Source organism: Cynoglossus semilaevis, chromosome 1 (genome assembly GCF_000523025.1).
Source record: "Cynoglossus semilaevis isolate Cse_v1.0 chromosome 1, Cse_v1.0, whole genome shotgun sequence".
Classification (NCBI taxonomy): Eukaryota; Metazoa; Chordata; class Actinopteri; order Pleuronectiformes; family Cynoglossidae; genus Cynoglossus; species Cynoglossus semilaevis.
In genome coordinates, this window is record NC_024307.1 from 32,737,811 (window position 1) to 32,752,552 (window position 14,742).

General features: G+C 44.1%; 1 protein-coding gene across 2 annotated transcripts in view; it reads left to right on the forward strand.

Annotated features, from left to right (window-relative positions):
* Positions 1-14,742, forward strand: part of kirrel1a (kirre like nephrin family adhesion molecule 1a) — a 32,377-nt gene that overhangs the window by 12,995 nt on the left and 4,640 nt on the right. For both annotated transcript variants that reach the window (XM_017037744.2, XM_008327747.3), the window contains exons 2-11: positions 4,055-4,204; positions 7,401-7,550; positions 7,639-7,796; positions 7,887-8,037; positions 8,273-8,378; positions 8,671-8,819; positions 9,046-9,173; positions 10,181-10,307; positions 10,403-10,503; positions 13,822-14,038. In XM_017037744.2, coding sequence (XP_016893233.1) covers positions 4,055-4,204; positions 7,401-7,550; positions 7,639-7,796; positions 7,887-8,037; positions 8,273-8,378; positions 8,671-8,819; positions 9,046-9,173; positions 10,181-10,307; positions 10,403-10,503; positions 13,822-14,038 — 1,437 coding nt within the window. The remainder of the gene's footprint in view (positions 1-4,054; positions 4,205-7,400; positions 7,551-7,638; positions 7,797-7,886; positions 8,038-8,272; positions 8,379-8,670; positions 8,820-9,045; positions 9,174-10,180; positions 10,308-10,402; positions 10,504-13,821; positions 14,039-14,742) is intronic.

The following is a 14,742-nucleotide window of genomic DNA, read 5'->3' on the forward strand; positions in this document are numbered from 1 at the left end:
GCATCTCATTTTCAGGCAGCCCGTTCATAACACCAAAACCAGGTCCACACTCTGTGGCGATATGGAATGGGGCTGATAACCAAAATCAATTTAGCTGTGGACTAACAAACAATCATGGAAACGTGCAAGGTGTGCGAGATATGAGGGGTGCGAGGGAGGGGACGGACAGAGCAGCACTTCTCGCCCCATTATTAATTGGATAGTGGGGAAAGGATGAGGTCATTGAATGATTTCGTTCCTTCTTTCTAAAAAAAATGGGTGTACCGAGCTCAAGGGAGGGTTTCATCAGACACACAGATGCACACACTCGTGTGCACTCGCAGACAGAAAACTTTTTTTTTGGGCAGTTACTTTACACGTCAGCTGTTGCTATGGTGATGCGAGTCTATGATCCAGCCAAAGCAAGGGATTGGCTGGAGTGGAGCGAAGTAGGGGAAGGACGGGGGACTTTGTTGCAGGGGTACTAAAGAATATAAAAGGGGAGGGGGGTAGTAGAGACAACGATAATTAGATCGATGCATAACAATCCATAAAAATGGCATTTTATTAAACGGCGTGTGATTCAGTGAGGCTGGACCGAGCCTTTCCCAGGAGGCTCTGTTGCGCGACATTACATTCACCTTCGTCTCCTGTCCGATTCAGGGAGGAGAGGAAAGACTGTTTGAAAATTGGAAAGCAGGCTGTGACATTCACTGCCAAGGGTGTGTGGCAAATTAACATAGAGCAGCAGCACTTCTAAAAATAGCCCCAACACCTTTGCATGCATCTTCTCTACCAGTCATTCTCAGCGGCAAATGAACGCTCCATTAACTCGCTATTGTCACACTATTTTATGATGCGGGAGGTGCTTTGAGGCTAAATTGACTGTTTGGATCATGTCATAGGGGTGTGTGTGCCCATGATTTTGGTGAGTCACCTGCCAACACTGCGTGCGTGCGTGCGTGTACGTGCTTGCCATTGGCTTTGTTCCGTCTTCGACAAACCAATGCCAGTGTCGCTACGTCTGTGGGAGTCATTGTCCTTTTCTCCGAGTTAATCCAAATCCCTTTTCAGACACTGACCACAGGGTTTGCACCTAATCCTGAACTAAAGCAAACCGGTTCCCAGTGCAGACGCAGACACTCCATTGGCTGAAGGTTTCAGTCCGAGTCGTGGTGTAATCCTCGTCCAGGAAACCACCTCAATGTGTCGATTACATGTTTGGGGTTGAGACTGGTTATGTTGTGTGCGTTGTGTTGACAGGAAATGGTAAGCCCATGTGGTGTGGGTTTGGTCATCTGCGTGTTTTTCCGAGAGCACGTGGTAGCAGCTTTGTGCTGTAGTCGTTGTGCGGACTGGGGTACTTGGAGTATCCTGGCGGCGTCTTGGGGATCAGCGACTCAAGAAAATCAGGACACTCTAAATTTGTCACTGCAGCATAACCCACATAATGAGAGTGCACACGGTCCCTTGCACACCCTCTTGCCTTGCCGTTGCGTGGACTGCTCTAGCACCCTCTTGCCTTGCCGTTGCGTGGACCGCTCTAGGTGTGTAGATTTGCCAGTTCGGGAAGTGACAGAAGCGTTCGCGGGCACTCGTGTTGACAAGTGTTAAGTAGATAATATGGAAATCAGACGGCGATGAGCACATGTTTATATGAGTCACTGTTTTCAGTCTTTTGGATGGGTGTTTTCTCTGCAGATTGTGCAGCCTCCTCACACATGATGTATTCAGTTTGGATTATGTTTGTGGTTTTCTGAGGCAGTAGAGGGAATACCATCCACCTCGCATACATGAGTCGGTAGATGGAAGGATTTACTTGGCCTCGGGCTACTGCAGAGGTTTCGAGATAGTTTAAACCCAGATAAACCCTCTCTTCACCCATCTACTATCAATATATAAGCAGTGTTTATTTCATGCTTTACAAAAGCCTATAAAAGTACAGTAATTATATCTTAGAACTGTGAGGCTTTGTTTAAAGCAGGAATCAATTTCTGAAAACAAACTGGCAAACTGGTAAACATTCCCTCATTCAATACCATTTTATTTGTCCTCCCATAATAAAATTCATAATATATACTGAAAGATGTCAAAACCCTACTGGTATTTGGTTTAATCAATAAAATAAAACCTAAGAAGAAAAACACTGAAGAATCAAGAATCTTTTTTTTTTCTTGTTGAGTTTTGAGTCTCGGTGTTTGTGGTTGTTTAAGTTTATGTTTTTAGAAGCCAGACATTTTTACTGTTTTCTTCATTGTTTATTTTAAATACGGCGATCCTGTTACACTGTGTGATCCTCAGGGATGAAATTAAGAACTGCTATTTTTTTTATATATATATTCTTTGCGGGGGTTCATTGCTCAATTATTCTAGGTATGCATGCTGCGAAGCTCCATCTGCATTTAATTCCTTAGTCCCTCTGTGTCTTTTTTTTATCTTCACAGGGTAAATGTCAGAAACTGTTGTTGTGATCAGTTTTGCTCCACTGCGTTCTTTCACAATTACAGGCGCACTGTACCTCAGAAGATCTGACATGATTGTGGGGGAGAGTGCACATCTGTATATGTGAATGGGTGAGTGCGATAGGGACTGTGGGTCATCGCTGGGGGGAGGGAAGCGGGCCACAGAGGCATATGGCAGTTGTTACTAAAAGTGAGAGAAATGAGAACCTTCAGGAAAGTGCTGCGGGGTTCTTAGAAAAAAAGTGTGAAGGAATGAGGGGAGGAAGAGCGAGGAACAGAGGGGGGGGGCAAAGGATTCATAAAAAGAGTACAAGTGGGAAGATATAGAGATATAAATGGTAGGGGGTGAGGAGAACGACGTGAGGGAGGCAAAAAAAAAGTGAGCGAAGAAAGCGGGTGAACGCGGGGGTTGAGAAGGAGAGGGAGCGAGAAAGTGCTGGAGGGCTGATATTTAATGTGATAAATGAGTTGTGACAGTCCGCCTCTAACCCCCTTCCAACCAGCGATGAGTAGGAACTCGGAAATAGAAAGCGTTATGGGTAAAAGTGACATGTAAAGCATTATATATGTATATGGTCAGGCGTGTGCATACTGTAGGGATGCAGAGGGAAATCAGTGCAGGCAGGACGCTCGCACACGGCATCCAAAGAGACGGGCGTGCATAGAGGGAGAAGCAGAGAGCGAGGCAAAACTATTTGGCTAAAGGACGTACATTGTTGTAGTGTGAACGGAGGGACGGCGGAGGAAAAGGGTGGGGGGGGCTGCACACTGCAGCATCAGGTTAATGATCTACTGTACAATAATCCTCGATGTTATAAGAGGGCAGGAGGAGAGAGCAACAGAACCAATCAAATCCTCCTCCTTCAAGAGACGACTAATTACAACTTATCGTGCAGCCGAGTACAGTCGCACAGGGTTTCTCTCTCTTCGATGGCCCCTATTTTAACGTCTGCCCATTGGTCGGTCAATCTGCTGTGCCACTGGACCACAGACTGGATGGAGTGATCTCAGGAGACAATGACAGCCACTGTAGTTTCGGTTGGGGAGTGGAAGCCAGGGAGATGACTCATAGGCAGGAATGAAGAAGGGAGAAAAAAAAGAGAGAGAGGGAGAGATTAGATGGAGAGCTGAAGTGTTGTGGAGAAGTTAAAGTCAGGATTGAGGAGGGAAGGAGAGGGGTGGGAGAGGCCCTGTGGCTGAGGTTGCGTGTTTGATCTCCCAGCTCCCCTCTCCTGAGTCAGCATTAACAGCTTCTTCCTCCTCAACCTTTTTTTTTCTCCTTTCTTTCGTCTCTTCCAACTCCGTTTTCATTTCCTCCTCTTTGACACCTCTGTCTTCCTGCGCTGTTCCCCTCCTCATCGTGCAGTCAATGGCCGCGAGCCATCGTGTGATCAAAGATGGTAACCGTGGCATTCCATTGCTGCTGGGGGAACGTGCTTTTCTAATCCATCAACCATAAAACCACACGTACAATAACATGCCGTGATCGCGGTCGGGATGATTTTTACAGCAGCTCGCCTGCAGCGTGATCGCGATGAAAATGAGAAAGTCCCAAACTTATCCTCATCCTCCTTCCTCTCTCCCCCCTTTCCATCATCTCACCGTATCTCCAGTGTGGACAGCGAGGTTCTCTCAGGAGCCAGCAGACCAGTCGGTGGTGCGGGGCCAGAGGGTGATCCTCTCCTGTGTTGTCTTCAACTACTCGGGCATCGTTCAGTGGACCAAAGATGGCCTCGCTTTGGGCATCGGAGAAGACCTACGGGGTGAGACAGTCATAAGCCCTTCTCCCTTCTCTCCTTTTTTTTGTCTTCCACATGTGACCTAAAAATGACTTTCTTCGGGTCTAAGCATAATTTCGCACTGGGAATTTACAGAGGTTTCACTTTCCACTGTCAGTGCAGAAACAGCTCACTTGTTAATCCAACCTATTTCGGTGAATGCAGAGGGGAATAAATGGAGTGTAAGTGTACACTCACAAACCTGATGTCACAATAAACCACCAGTTATAACAGGATGTACAGGACACAACTGCAACCAGGCTGAGTCAGGCTCTGTACTTAAATGTGCTTATGTGGATCAGTTAACGAAAAGAAGACATAAAAAAAAAACCCCAATAAAGTTCTGAATTCAAAATAAAAACAAGAATGGAACACGGAATGATAGTCAGTAAATGTCAGTGAGTTTCATAGAGGAGCCAGGAGGAGAATAAATAAAACAGAACAGTATTAAAGTATTTAAGTCACTGTGAGAAAACTTGAATAAAATGGAAAAGGACTTGGAAGAAAATAATAAGTCACATAGTGAAAGGGTGGTTTGTAGTCCTGCTATAAAGTGAGATAATCCTGGTTGTAACTGATAGTCTGTTTGTATATGGTTGCATCATCTCCCAGTGTGAGACTCCCACAGTCAGAAACAGGCAGGGGTCAGGTTAATCGGACACACAAAACTGCCCATGGGCCAATCAGTTAATCCAGTGGTTCTCCAACGTTTTCTCCTCTGTACCACCTGAGAAAACAGTGATCTCTCTGAGTACCACCATGATGACCAACATTAGAATACAGCAGCAGAGGCCTTCACTGTTAGCTTCCACCACAGGAGAGATGTTTAGAAAGATGTTTAGAAAGATGTTTAGGAAGATGTTTAGGTTTAACTGTTGTATTAATTGTGCATGGTATGTTTCAGATTTATTCAATTGATAATGTAAATGTGAAAATATAAATTTTCCCCACCTACCACTAGAGAGAGCTCACGTACCACCGGTGGTACGTGTACCACAGTTTGAGAACCACTGAGTTCATGCATTGACTTACATTTATTTTCCTACTGAACTCCTCGTATTTAACTCAAAGTACAATATTCAAACTCCGAACACAAACATACCCTCCTTTGCATACATTTCAATGGAATATCTCAAAAAATATCAAATTATATATATTTTTGTATTTATTTATATATTTAGACAGAAATATAAATAAAATACAAAAAAATATTTAAAACGGGAACCCAGTCATCATAACTTTAAAATACTAAGAGAATTGGTTTAAGATATTGATATTTACATTAAATACACAAAATGTATGTATTTGTATATAAATATACTGTTTGTGATATGATATGATATATTTATATGTACATACATATAAGATTTAGCTGTATAAGACAAATAAATAAACAACATAATTAAGATTTGATTCAACATTTATTTACAGTTCCCACAATCAGTTTTTTTTTCCACATTAGTAAAGCAAAAAGGGAAATTAGCAAATACAAGTAACTACACCAATAAAACCACTGTCCTTGACCAGGGCCAAATCGTACTGTACTCCATATGAACTGATGAAATGGTCTTGAGCTTCGCTCTAATAAAAGCCAGAGAGATGGAGATAGTCTGTATCCATAATTTTAAATAACACATCGCTGGACACCGGCCAGTTCTGATACGAGGCCTATAGTTAATTTTCCAGAGAGTGAATTTCAAATGGATGCCATCGTTTGACCTCTGCTGTTTAAAAAAACATCATGCCGCCAAGACGTTTTATGCAAAGAACTCTGCAGCAGAGCTAAAAGTGATCTTTATCACGTGTCACTTCAGGGAGATGTCGCATGTATTTTGACCCTCTTGCATTTAATGTATCGTCGCTGGAACACACTCTTTTAGGTCGATGTTAATTTTGGCTTGTCGGCTAATAGCTACAGCCTCATGTCTCACTAACTGACAGCTTTCAGTTTGATTCATGATCGCGCCATCGTCTCTGTAACGTAGGCTGCGAGGGATGGTAGTTAACTGATTAGTTAACTTCATTAACCGATATATAAACATCATCCATGCCTACCCTTATGCTGCTGTTATGTATTATTCTTGTCTCCTCGCTTTCATTTCAGCTTAAACATTTTATTATGAATAGCAGCTCTCCTCTCCTCTCCTCTCCTCTCCTACAATCCTATCATATCCTCTTCTTTCCTTTCCTCCTCATTCCTTTCTTTGCTCCTATCCTATCCTGCTCCATCTTTTTTTTAGCAATGCTTCTCCTTCTGGCCCTTCCTCCCTCTTCTTCTGTCTCTCCTCCTTACCTTCATCAAACATTCCTGTCAGTCCTTCCCTCCCTCCTTTCTCCTTCTTTGTCCTCGTCCGTCCCATCCTTCCATTCTTTAAATCATATTGTTACTGTAATGCTCTGGTGCTTCAAGCCAAAGCTTTTAAATAAAAACATGCGACTGAACAGTGGCCCGCTCATGCACACATACACCCATCTCCTGGTCCTGTGTGTGTGTGTGTGTGTGTGCTCGTCTATACGACTCTGACCCCCTACGTCTCTCCCAGCCCCCTCTTTCTTTGCATTGCATGAGCTTTCCTGGCCTCCACGTTTCACATGCAAATCCACGTATATACCAGGCAAACGCACACACGTGCAGACACACACTTGCATACAGAAAGAAGGAGGCAGCTGAGGTTTCTAAACGCTGCCTTCATGTGTGCAGGCTACATGAATTCTGCACCAGAGTTGATTGAACTCTTCTTAAAATGTTGTTGTGATAGCATTAACCCCCCCACCCCCACCCTTCCTCCCCGCTGAGGAAAGAGAGCATGGATGCCACCTAATGGTGAGAATGTAGAGCAGTGACACAGTTGTGCTGTGTGGGGCTGGGGGGAAGGGAACTGTAGAATCAAAGAGGCTGTGGATGTACTTTATGTGTGTGTGTATGTGTGTGTGCGTTCTCCATAAGATTGTACGTGCATATGTGTTTGTTTACGTTCATCACATCGTGAGGCCTTGACAGCTGTCCTGGGTCGTTTCTTAGCTCAGTCAGGGAAAAGTCAAACTAGTGGGACTCACACCACATGTTATTTTTGTGTTGAATTAAAAAAAAACCTACTTTAAATTCTAAAGGTTAAAAATTCCCCTTTGGCCATATTTGTATATTTGACTATATTTGTCTCTCGTTTTTGTTGTCCTCCAGCCTGGCCCAGGTACAGAGTCTTACGTGTGCAGGACCTGGGACAGTACAACCTGGAGATTCTGTCGGCAGATCTGTCCGATGACTCCCTGTACGAGTGCCAGGCCCCTGATGCTGCGCTGAGGTCCAGAAGGGCTAAACTCACCGTCCTCAGTGTGTTCCCTTTGCCTTCGTGTTCCATGTTTGCATGTTTCCAAAAAAGGCAATCGCTTGACTTTTCCGCTGTCCTTTCCTGCCCTAGTCCCCCCGGACGACCCTGTGATCGACGGCGGTCCGGAGGTGCTGCTGAACGCCGGCGAGTCCTACAACCTGAGCTGCGTGTCTCGAGGAGCCAAGCCGCCTTCTACCATCGAGTGGCTCAAAGATGGTCTGCCTGTGGAGGGCGCTGTCAGTATCACTGTAAGTCAAACGGCAAGAACAGCATGCCCGACTCGTGAGCGGCGTTTACAGCTAAATGCTTAACCCTGACCCTTGTCCTTCGACCTCCAGGAGGTGCTTCCGGACAGGAAGAGAGTGACCACGCGTAGCTTCCTGCCCATCCACCCGGTGGACACTGACACAGGAAGGAACTACAGCTGTACGACCACAAACCTGGCCATTCCCATTGGCAAAATGACGACCGTCACCCTCAACGTTCACCGTCAGTAGCCCTTGCTCTCAAACCTAAATGATCTGTCAACACACAGAATTGATGTCATGATAACAAGTATTACAATAATACGTATACAGTCTGTCGGACTGAGGATTTAAAAAAGACTAAATAATGCATGGCCGCCATTTTGCAGCAGACCATCGTCCAGATTGTGCTGAATTTTGAATGTAGTGAGGCTGTGTCAATATGACTCCCTCCCCCTCTCCCTTCCGTCCCTCCACAGATGCACCGACTGTGACCTTGTCCATTGAGCCCCGCTCGGTCCAGGAGGGGGAACGAGTCACTTTCACCTGTCAGGCTCACGCCAACCCTCCCATCATGGGATACAGGTCTGATTCCACATGCAGACAACCACTTATTTCCACTGGATGGTTTAAAGCATTGTTTCCCAAAGACTGGGTCGCGACCCTCAGAGTTTTTGTTTGGGGGTCGTCTCGCATCATGTTTCCCAGGAGTTTATGAATAATGTCTATTGACTTGCGTCGGGAAGGTTTGTAACTCTTAAATTATGGGTCCCCGGAAAAAACGTTTGGGAAACACTGGTTTAAAGCCACCCCGTGTTTGTCTTGGTTTCACGACCAAAACAGAACATCAGCTTCTCTCTCTCCGTTTCATTGGCAGGTGGGCTAAGGGTGGCGTGGTGCTGCAGGGTGCCCGCGAGAGTGTGTTCACCACCAAGGCGGACCACTCCTTCTTCACTGAGCCAGTCTCCTGTCTGGTGTTCAACGCTGTCGGAAAGACCAACGTCAGCATCCTGGTTGATGTTCAGTGTGAGTCACCCGAACCCAGACTGTCTCACCTTGTCCAGTCACAGTTATACTCATACTGATGATGTAATGTCAGGTGTTAGCTTAATAACCATGAAGAAAATAACGGAGACTCCTGAAACAGAGATGACCATAAAAAATAGCATTAAATACAGAGAATATGAATAAAATAACTGACATCCTTTATCTTCTAACACCTTCTCTCTCCTTGCCGTCCTCCTCCGTCTAGTTGGTCCGTTCCTATTGGTGGAGCCGCAGCCGAAAACTGTCGACGTCGACTCTGACGTCACGCTCAACTGCAAATGGGCGGGAAACCCTCCGCTGACTCTCACCTGGTTCAAAAAGGGCTCAAACATGGTGCGGAGGTTCTTCTTTCACCTTCACACCTAGAAATAGCTAGATATCGCCTTCATCTTCTTTTCTTGGTCATTTCTCCTGCCGTCCTCTGTGTCCTTAAAATAACACTCGATTTGCAGCTGTAGTTTTCATTCATCTTTCATCTCTGACACTAAGTTGTAGAAGGACGGGTCCATGAGTTAAGTTAAACGCCACTATAATCCAGTGTAAGTGTTGTTATTTTCTCAGTGAATACAGTAGTCTGTATTACAGAATATGACCTTGTTTATACAGAGGTAGAGCAATTGATGCTATCATCCATCCATCCATCCATCCATTCATCCACCCACCCTAATAATAATAATAAAAAACAAAAATCTGACGATAATAACGGTAAAATAATTTCCATATCATGGTTTTTACCCTTACACACAAAAGTGAACGATATTGCACATGAAAGTGCACATATTACACCTGTTTTCGGAACGATTTTGCACATATGTTTTTGTTTTCTACATGAGGTAGTGCTGGTTATGTTGTCTGATTATACGATCAGCACCATCATATTCAGGATCTGCCCAAAAAATTGCTTGACGAGTAGCGTGTCACACAGACCTGGAGTTTCTAATTATACAACAATCCGCTGTAACAATGGCACAAGAATCATAACACAGTTTTTAAAGAAACACCAACGCGGGATTTAAGCCTTAACCTGAATTAACGTATGCAGGTGTTTTTATCTTCCCCTACTGAACCTACATCTTTAGCTACAGTACGCACACGAGCAGTTACTCCTGCCGTTGCTAGGCGACTGCACAACCTTTGTGTTGTTTGCGTTGTCAGCCATTCACGTTCGCTGCAGAGGATGTCCACTGAAACGAGGCCAGACGAGCAATAAGGTTTCCGAAGTGGAGCTACAATAGCGCATTCATTTCAAACTCTTGTCCATGTGGGCTTTTATTTTGTTTATCGCCTCCTGCTGCGCAGCAGATTTGCCTTGTTTATAATTTCTGTTCACTCCCCCACAGGTCCTGAGTAACAGCAACCAGCTGTACTTGAAGTCAGTGAGCCAGGCCGATGCCGGCCAGTATGTTTGTAAGGCCATCGTCCCACGGATCGGAGTAGGCGAGACGGAGGTCACGCTCACCGTCAATGGTCAGAAAACGTCCACACAGTTTCATATATAAATTGTTGTTGAAAATGTTTGTTGTCTTTAAACCAATTTTCTCCTGTCTCTTTGACCAATGCAGGTCCTCCTATCATCTCCAGTGATTCAGTCCAGTACGCAGTGAGGGGGGAGAGAGGAGAGGTGAAGTGCTTCATAGCCAGTACACCTCCGCCCGATAAGATTGTAAGTGTTTAAAGAGGGAGGAGGGTTGAGGGAGGGGGGCATGGAAGCACTAATGGTCTCCCACCTGCAATTGTACTCTCCAAATGTTACCCCAGGGTCAATTATTCAGACAATAGCAAGGGAAAGCTTTGGTCACAAAGAGCACAAGGTTGTACTTTTAATGTTCAAGTCATCGGTGCTTTACCGCCGCTCTACCTCTCTAGTATCTAAATGGCTTCCCTTTGGTACAGTCAGGGCTTTTAGACACCGTCTCCCCTTTTCCCTTCAAGTGGTGACTCACCCGTAAACTCTTCCAGAGCGTTCCTCCATGCCTGCGCATAAACAAACCAACTTTGACACTGAGCCGCTCCACTTTTAGCTCCACAGCCAGGAAGTCACAGTTGTACTTGTTCCACTGCTCCGTCCGTGAGGTCTCCATCCTGAGCTGTTGTTTTTTTTTTTTTTTTTTCCTTTTTTTTTTTTTTGCGAGTGACAAACGTAGGGATGAATAAAAAAAAAGGATTCATAAAATATGAATGACAGGCGAGGGGGGAACAGTTGTCCCAGTAAACGTCTCAGCCAGGAGATTCTCCTTCGCTGGAAAAAGTGGCCACATTATGGGAACATGTGGGGCTAATGCATAATTGACCGTCTTTTTTATGCGTTGCTGAATAATGAAGCGGCTGTTAGCGACTCGAAGGTTAGAGAATGTGCCAGATTCACGCCAGCACCGTTGACTTCACCTTGTCTGCAGGAACTTACAAAGAGTGGCTGCTCAAGGAGATCGTGCAGCGTGCGTGTTTACATGTCAGTGTGTACACAGTGTACATATTTATGGGGCTTTCTTATGTGGTGTTGTGAATGGCGCTGTTGTGTCATGTTCATGCGTGTACAACAAAAACGGATTTTTCAACTGTTTTTTTTTTTGTCTAAATAAGAACATTAAACATGACCTAAACACTTCCAGTACTAAAAGCAGCATAGAAAACTGAGTACAACTGCTGTACACATTGTCAAAGCCTTTTTTTTTCCTTTGCTGTGAGTCAGATACATTGAGACCTCACTCATTTCTATGTGGCACGTTTGTAGCTCCTGTCAGCAGTTTGCCTCTGTTCACCACCTGTTGAGTTGCTGGTAGTTTCCGTTCCAGTGCCAAGATCGCTGTTTCCCCCGTTTCCTTTTATTGTGCTGGGCTGAACTGCACCAGCTGCTGTCTATATTTTTATGTTTTATCGTCAACTTCATTGTGCAACTGGCGAGAGAGTGACCGTTCATACATTATGATGAAAAGTGTGGGACCCTTCCTTTGAAACAGTTGGGAATATTTTTGTAAAGGGGTCAAGAAAAGATCAGCATTTAGAAGAAGCCCTACCCCATAACAGGGGTTTTAAATATGGGGGTTGCAACCCCTAGGGGGACAACCAAAACGTGTGTAATTTGAAGAACTCAGATACAGTTCTACACTACAAGTTCAGTTAATCATAAAACAATTTTATACAATTATATACATTAATACAGTACTAGAGAGGTCTGCACTTCCTGTCTGCATCAAAAATCCTACGGTCTACAGCAGTGTTTCCCAAACATATTTTTGGAGACCTATATTTTAAAAGTCCCAAACCTCCTTGACCAAAGTCAATAGACATTAATCGTAAACTCCTGGGAAACATGATGCGAGACGACATCAAAAAAAAATCTCTTGCGACCCACTCTTGGGAAACAATGGTCCTCACAAACGGCATCAACAAATGTTGGGATGGATACTTTAAACAAAAATGTATTCCCCTCTGTTTGTCGGAGTACAGCCACATGGATGATGTTTTCTTAACAATAATTACTACATGTAGCTACATCTGGATTCATTCAACTGAAAAAATGTCAACTCCCTTCTCTGTTGAAGTTTGGTTTTGGAATTAGACTGATGCTGCCGTTAACTCTAGCTCTTTATACAAACAATGACATGGCCCCGACTGTGCGTAATTAATAAAACGCAACCCTGTCGCACTTCATCCATTTTCTTTACCGCAGACTTTACATTGAGGAGGGAGTTAAGCCCTGATCGTGATTGTGTGTTAACCCTGTGAGCTATAATAACCTCAGATGTTAGGAATTATTATTGAAAGGACACTAACGATGTCCTGTAGACCACTGTTTTCCACAACACTGCTGTTTCCCAAACCAGGGGACACCAGGGGTGTCAAACTCAAATTCACAGTGGGACAAAATTAAAAATTGGGACTAAGTTGTGGGCCAAACGTAATATTTGTTGAAAAGTTGACTGAAAAGTTTTGCTGAATTTATTCATGTGGAAACGCACTTTAGTTTTGCGTAAACATTGAATCTGGAACGACCCAAGCTTAATATTATAAACACATGAGAAATTAAATTTGAAATAAGACACACCTTAGTGGTATTCCTTTCTTATATAATATGTCTCTCTCCGTCTCCAGCCTTTTGAGTTCCTTTTCAATGTGATTTGTTTTAGCCAACAAAAGAACAACCAAAAATGTATGTGCTATAGTATTGTGCATACATCACCACTGTAATACCACAAATCCCACCAGTATATAGTGGCTATATAATTGCTGACCAGCTCTATACCATAAACATTTGGTATGATCTTGCGGGCCAAATATAATTACACCAGGGGCCAGATTTGGCCCGCGGACCTGAGTTTGAGTCCTGTGCTATAGACTGTTATTGTGCATCTGCCCCAATTCCACAGCAGTAGGCAATAGCGAGGTAGCTGCAGTCCATATCTGCTAAATGCATGTAGTGGAATTGTGCAAATAGTATGAAATATATTTAAAAAAACCTAACAAAGTTTGATGGAATGAATCTCAAGGGAACAGCTGATAAAAATGGAAATGATTCAAAAAAGCTCCAAAAACACATTCCACAGAGGAAAACAAAAAATTCCCATGTCTCTTCAAATGTGGGTCATTCCACACAGTTCTCCAGAGGCTGTTCTCCACTTTTCACAATGTTGATTTCCCGTTCATAAACGAGGGGCGTCAGCCTCATGACCATGAACACAATGGGATAAAACGGGTATTTCTCTGAACTTTAAAACGCAACGCTGTTGCTATTGTGTCACGTGACTTTCAGATGCTCTTGTGGAAATTACCAGTCAGAGCACAGAGAAACGTCGCCATGAAAATGATGTACAGTACATGTATAGAGTTGAAAGACTATAACCCTACAACAACTTTACTGCAGACTGTCAGTTTACTTTATCGGTTCTATTTCAAGCTCGGACAGGAAGTTGTTCATAACAAACATTATAAAAATTGAATAACGTCATAAATCCACGTATTTGTTCCTGCGTGTGTGCGTCAGGTATGGGCCTGGAAGGAGAACGTGTGGGAGAAGGAGAAGGGAACACTTCTGGAGCGCTACACAGTGGAGCAGAGCAAGTCATCGGCCGAGGGCGGAGGCGTCCTCTCCACCCTCACCATCAACAACGTGATGGAGTCCGACTTTCTGTCCACTTACAACTGCACGGCCTGGAATGCTTTCGGCCCCGGCACTATGATCATCTCGCTGGAGGAGAATGGTGGGTCATTTGTTATTTATTTTTTGGGGGAATATTTTGCATAGTTGTTAGAAATCCTAAAAGTTACTGTCAGGAAATTGAAGTAGAATAAGATATTTAAGATATATTTATTTTTATGTATTGCGTTGCTACAGCAATGTTGACGCAGGATGTGCTAAAAGCTCAAAATTGTTTGTCTTTAACCTTTAACCTTCACCTTTGACCTCCAAATTGTTGGAGGTATGGAACATGAACTGGACCTAGCTCAGGCGTGGGCAATCTTTTTGACTCACGGGCCACAATTGGTCCTGAAATTGAACAGGGGGGCCAGGTCAGGAGTAGATAGATGGAGCGTTCGTGTCTCCCGGTGCCCCCCCCACCCAGGGGGGGGTTTGGGGGGGTTGGTACGGTGCAATGTGATTGGGGTGGCAACTGCTCCCCCCGCGACCCGGTAACGGATAAGCGGATGAAAATGGATGGATGGATGGAAAATAAAATATAAAGATCGGCATGCCAGATTAAAAAGCTGAATGGGCCGTATATGGGCCCCCGAGCCTTAGTTTGCTCATACCGGACCTATTGGCATGTACTAGTCAATTATATTAAAATAATCCAAATAAAGTTTCTATTTAATCTCCCAGTCTAAAAGCTTCTGAGTTGCTGAACCTGTGCTTTTCTCCCAAAAATGAACATATTTTGCCTCCATTTATCCCTGCGATATAACT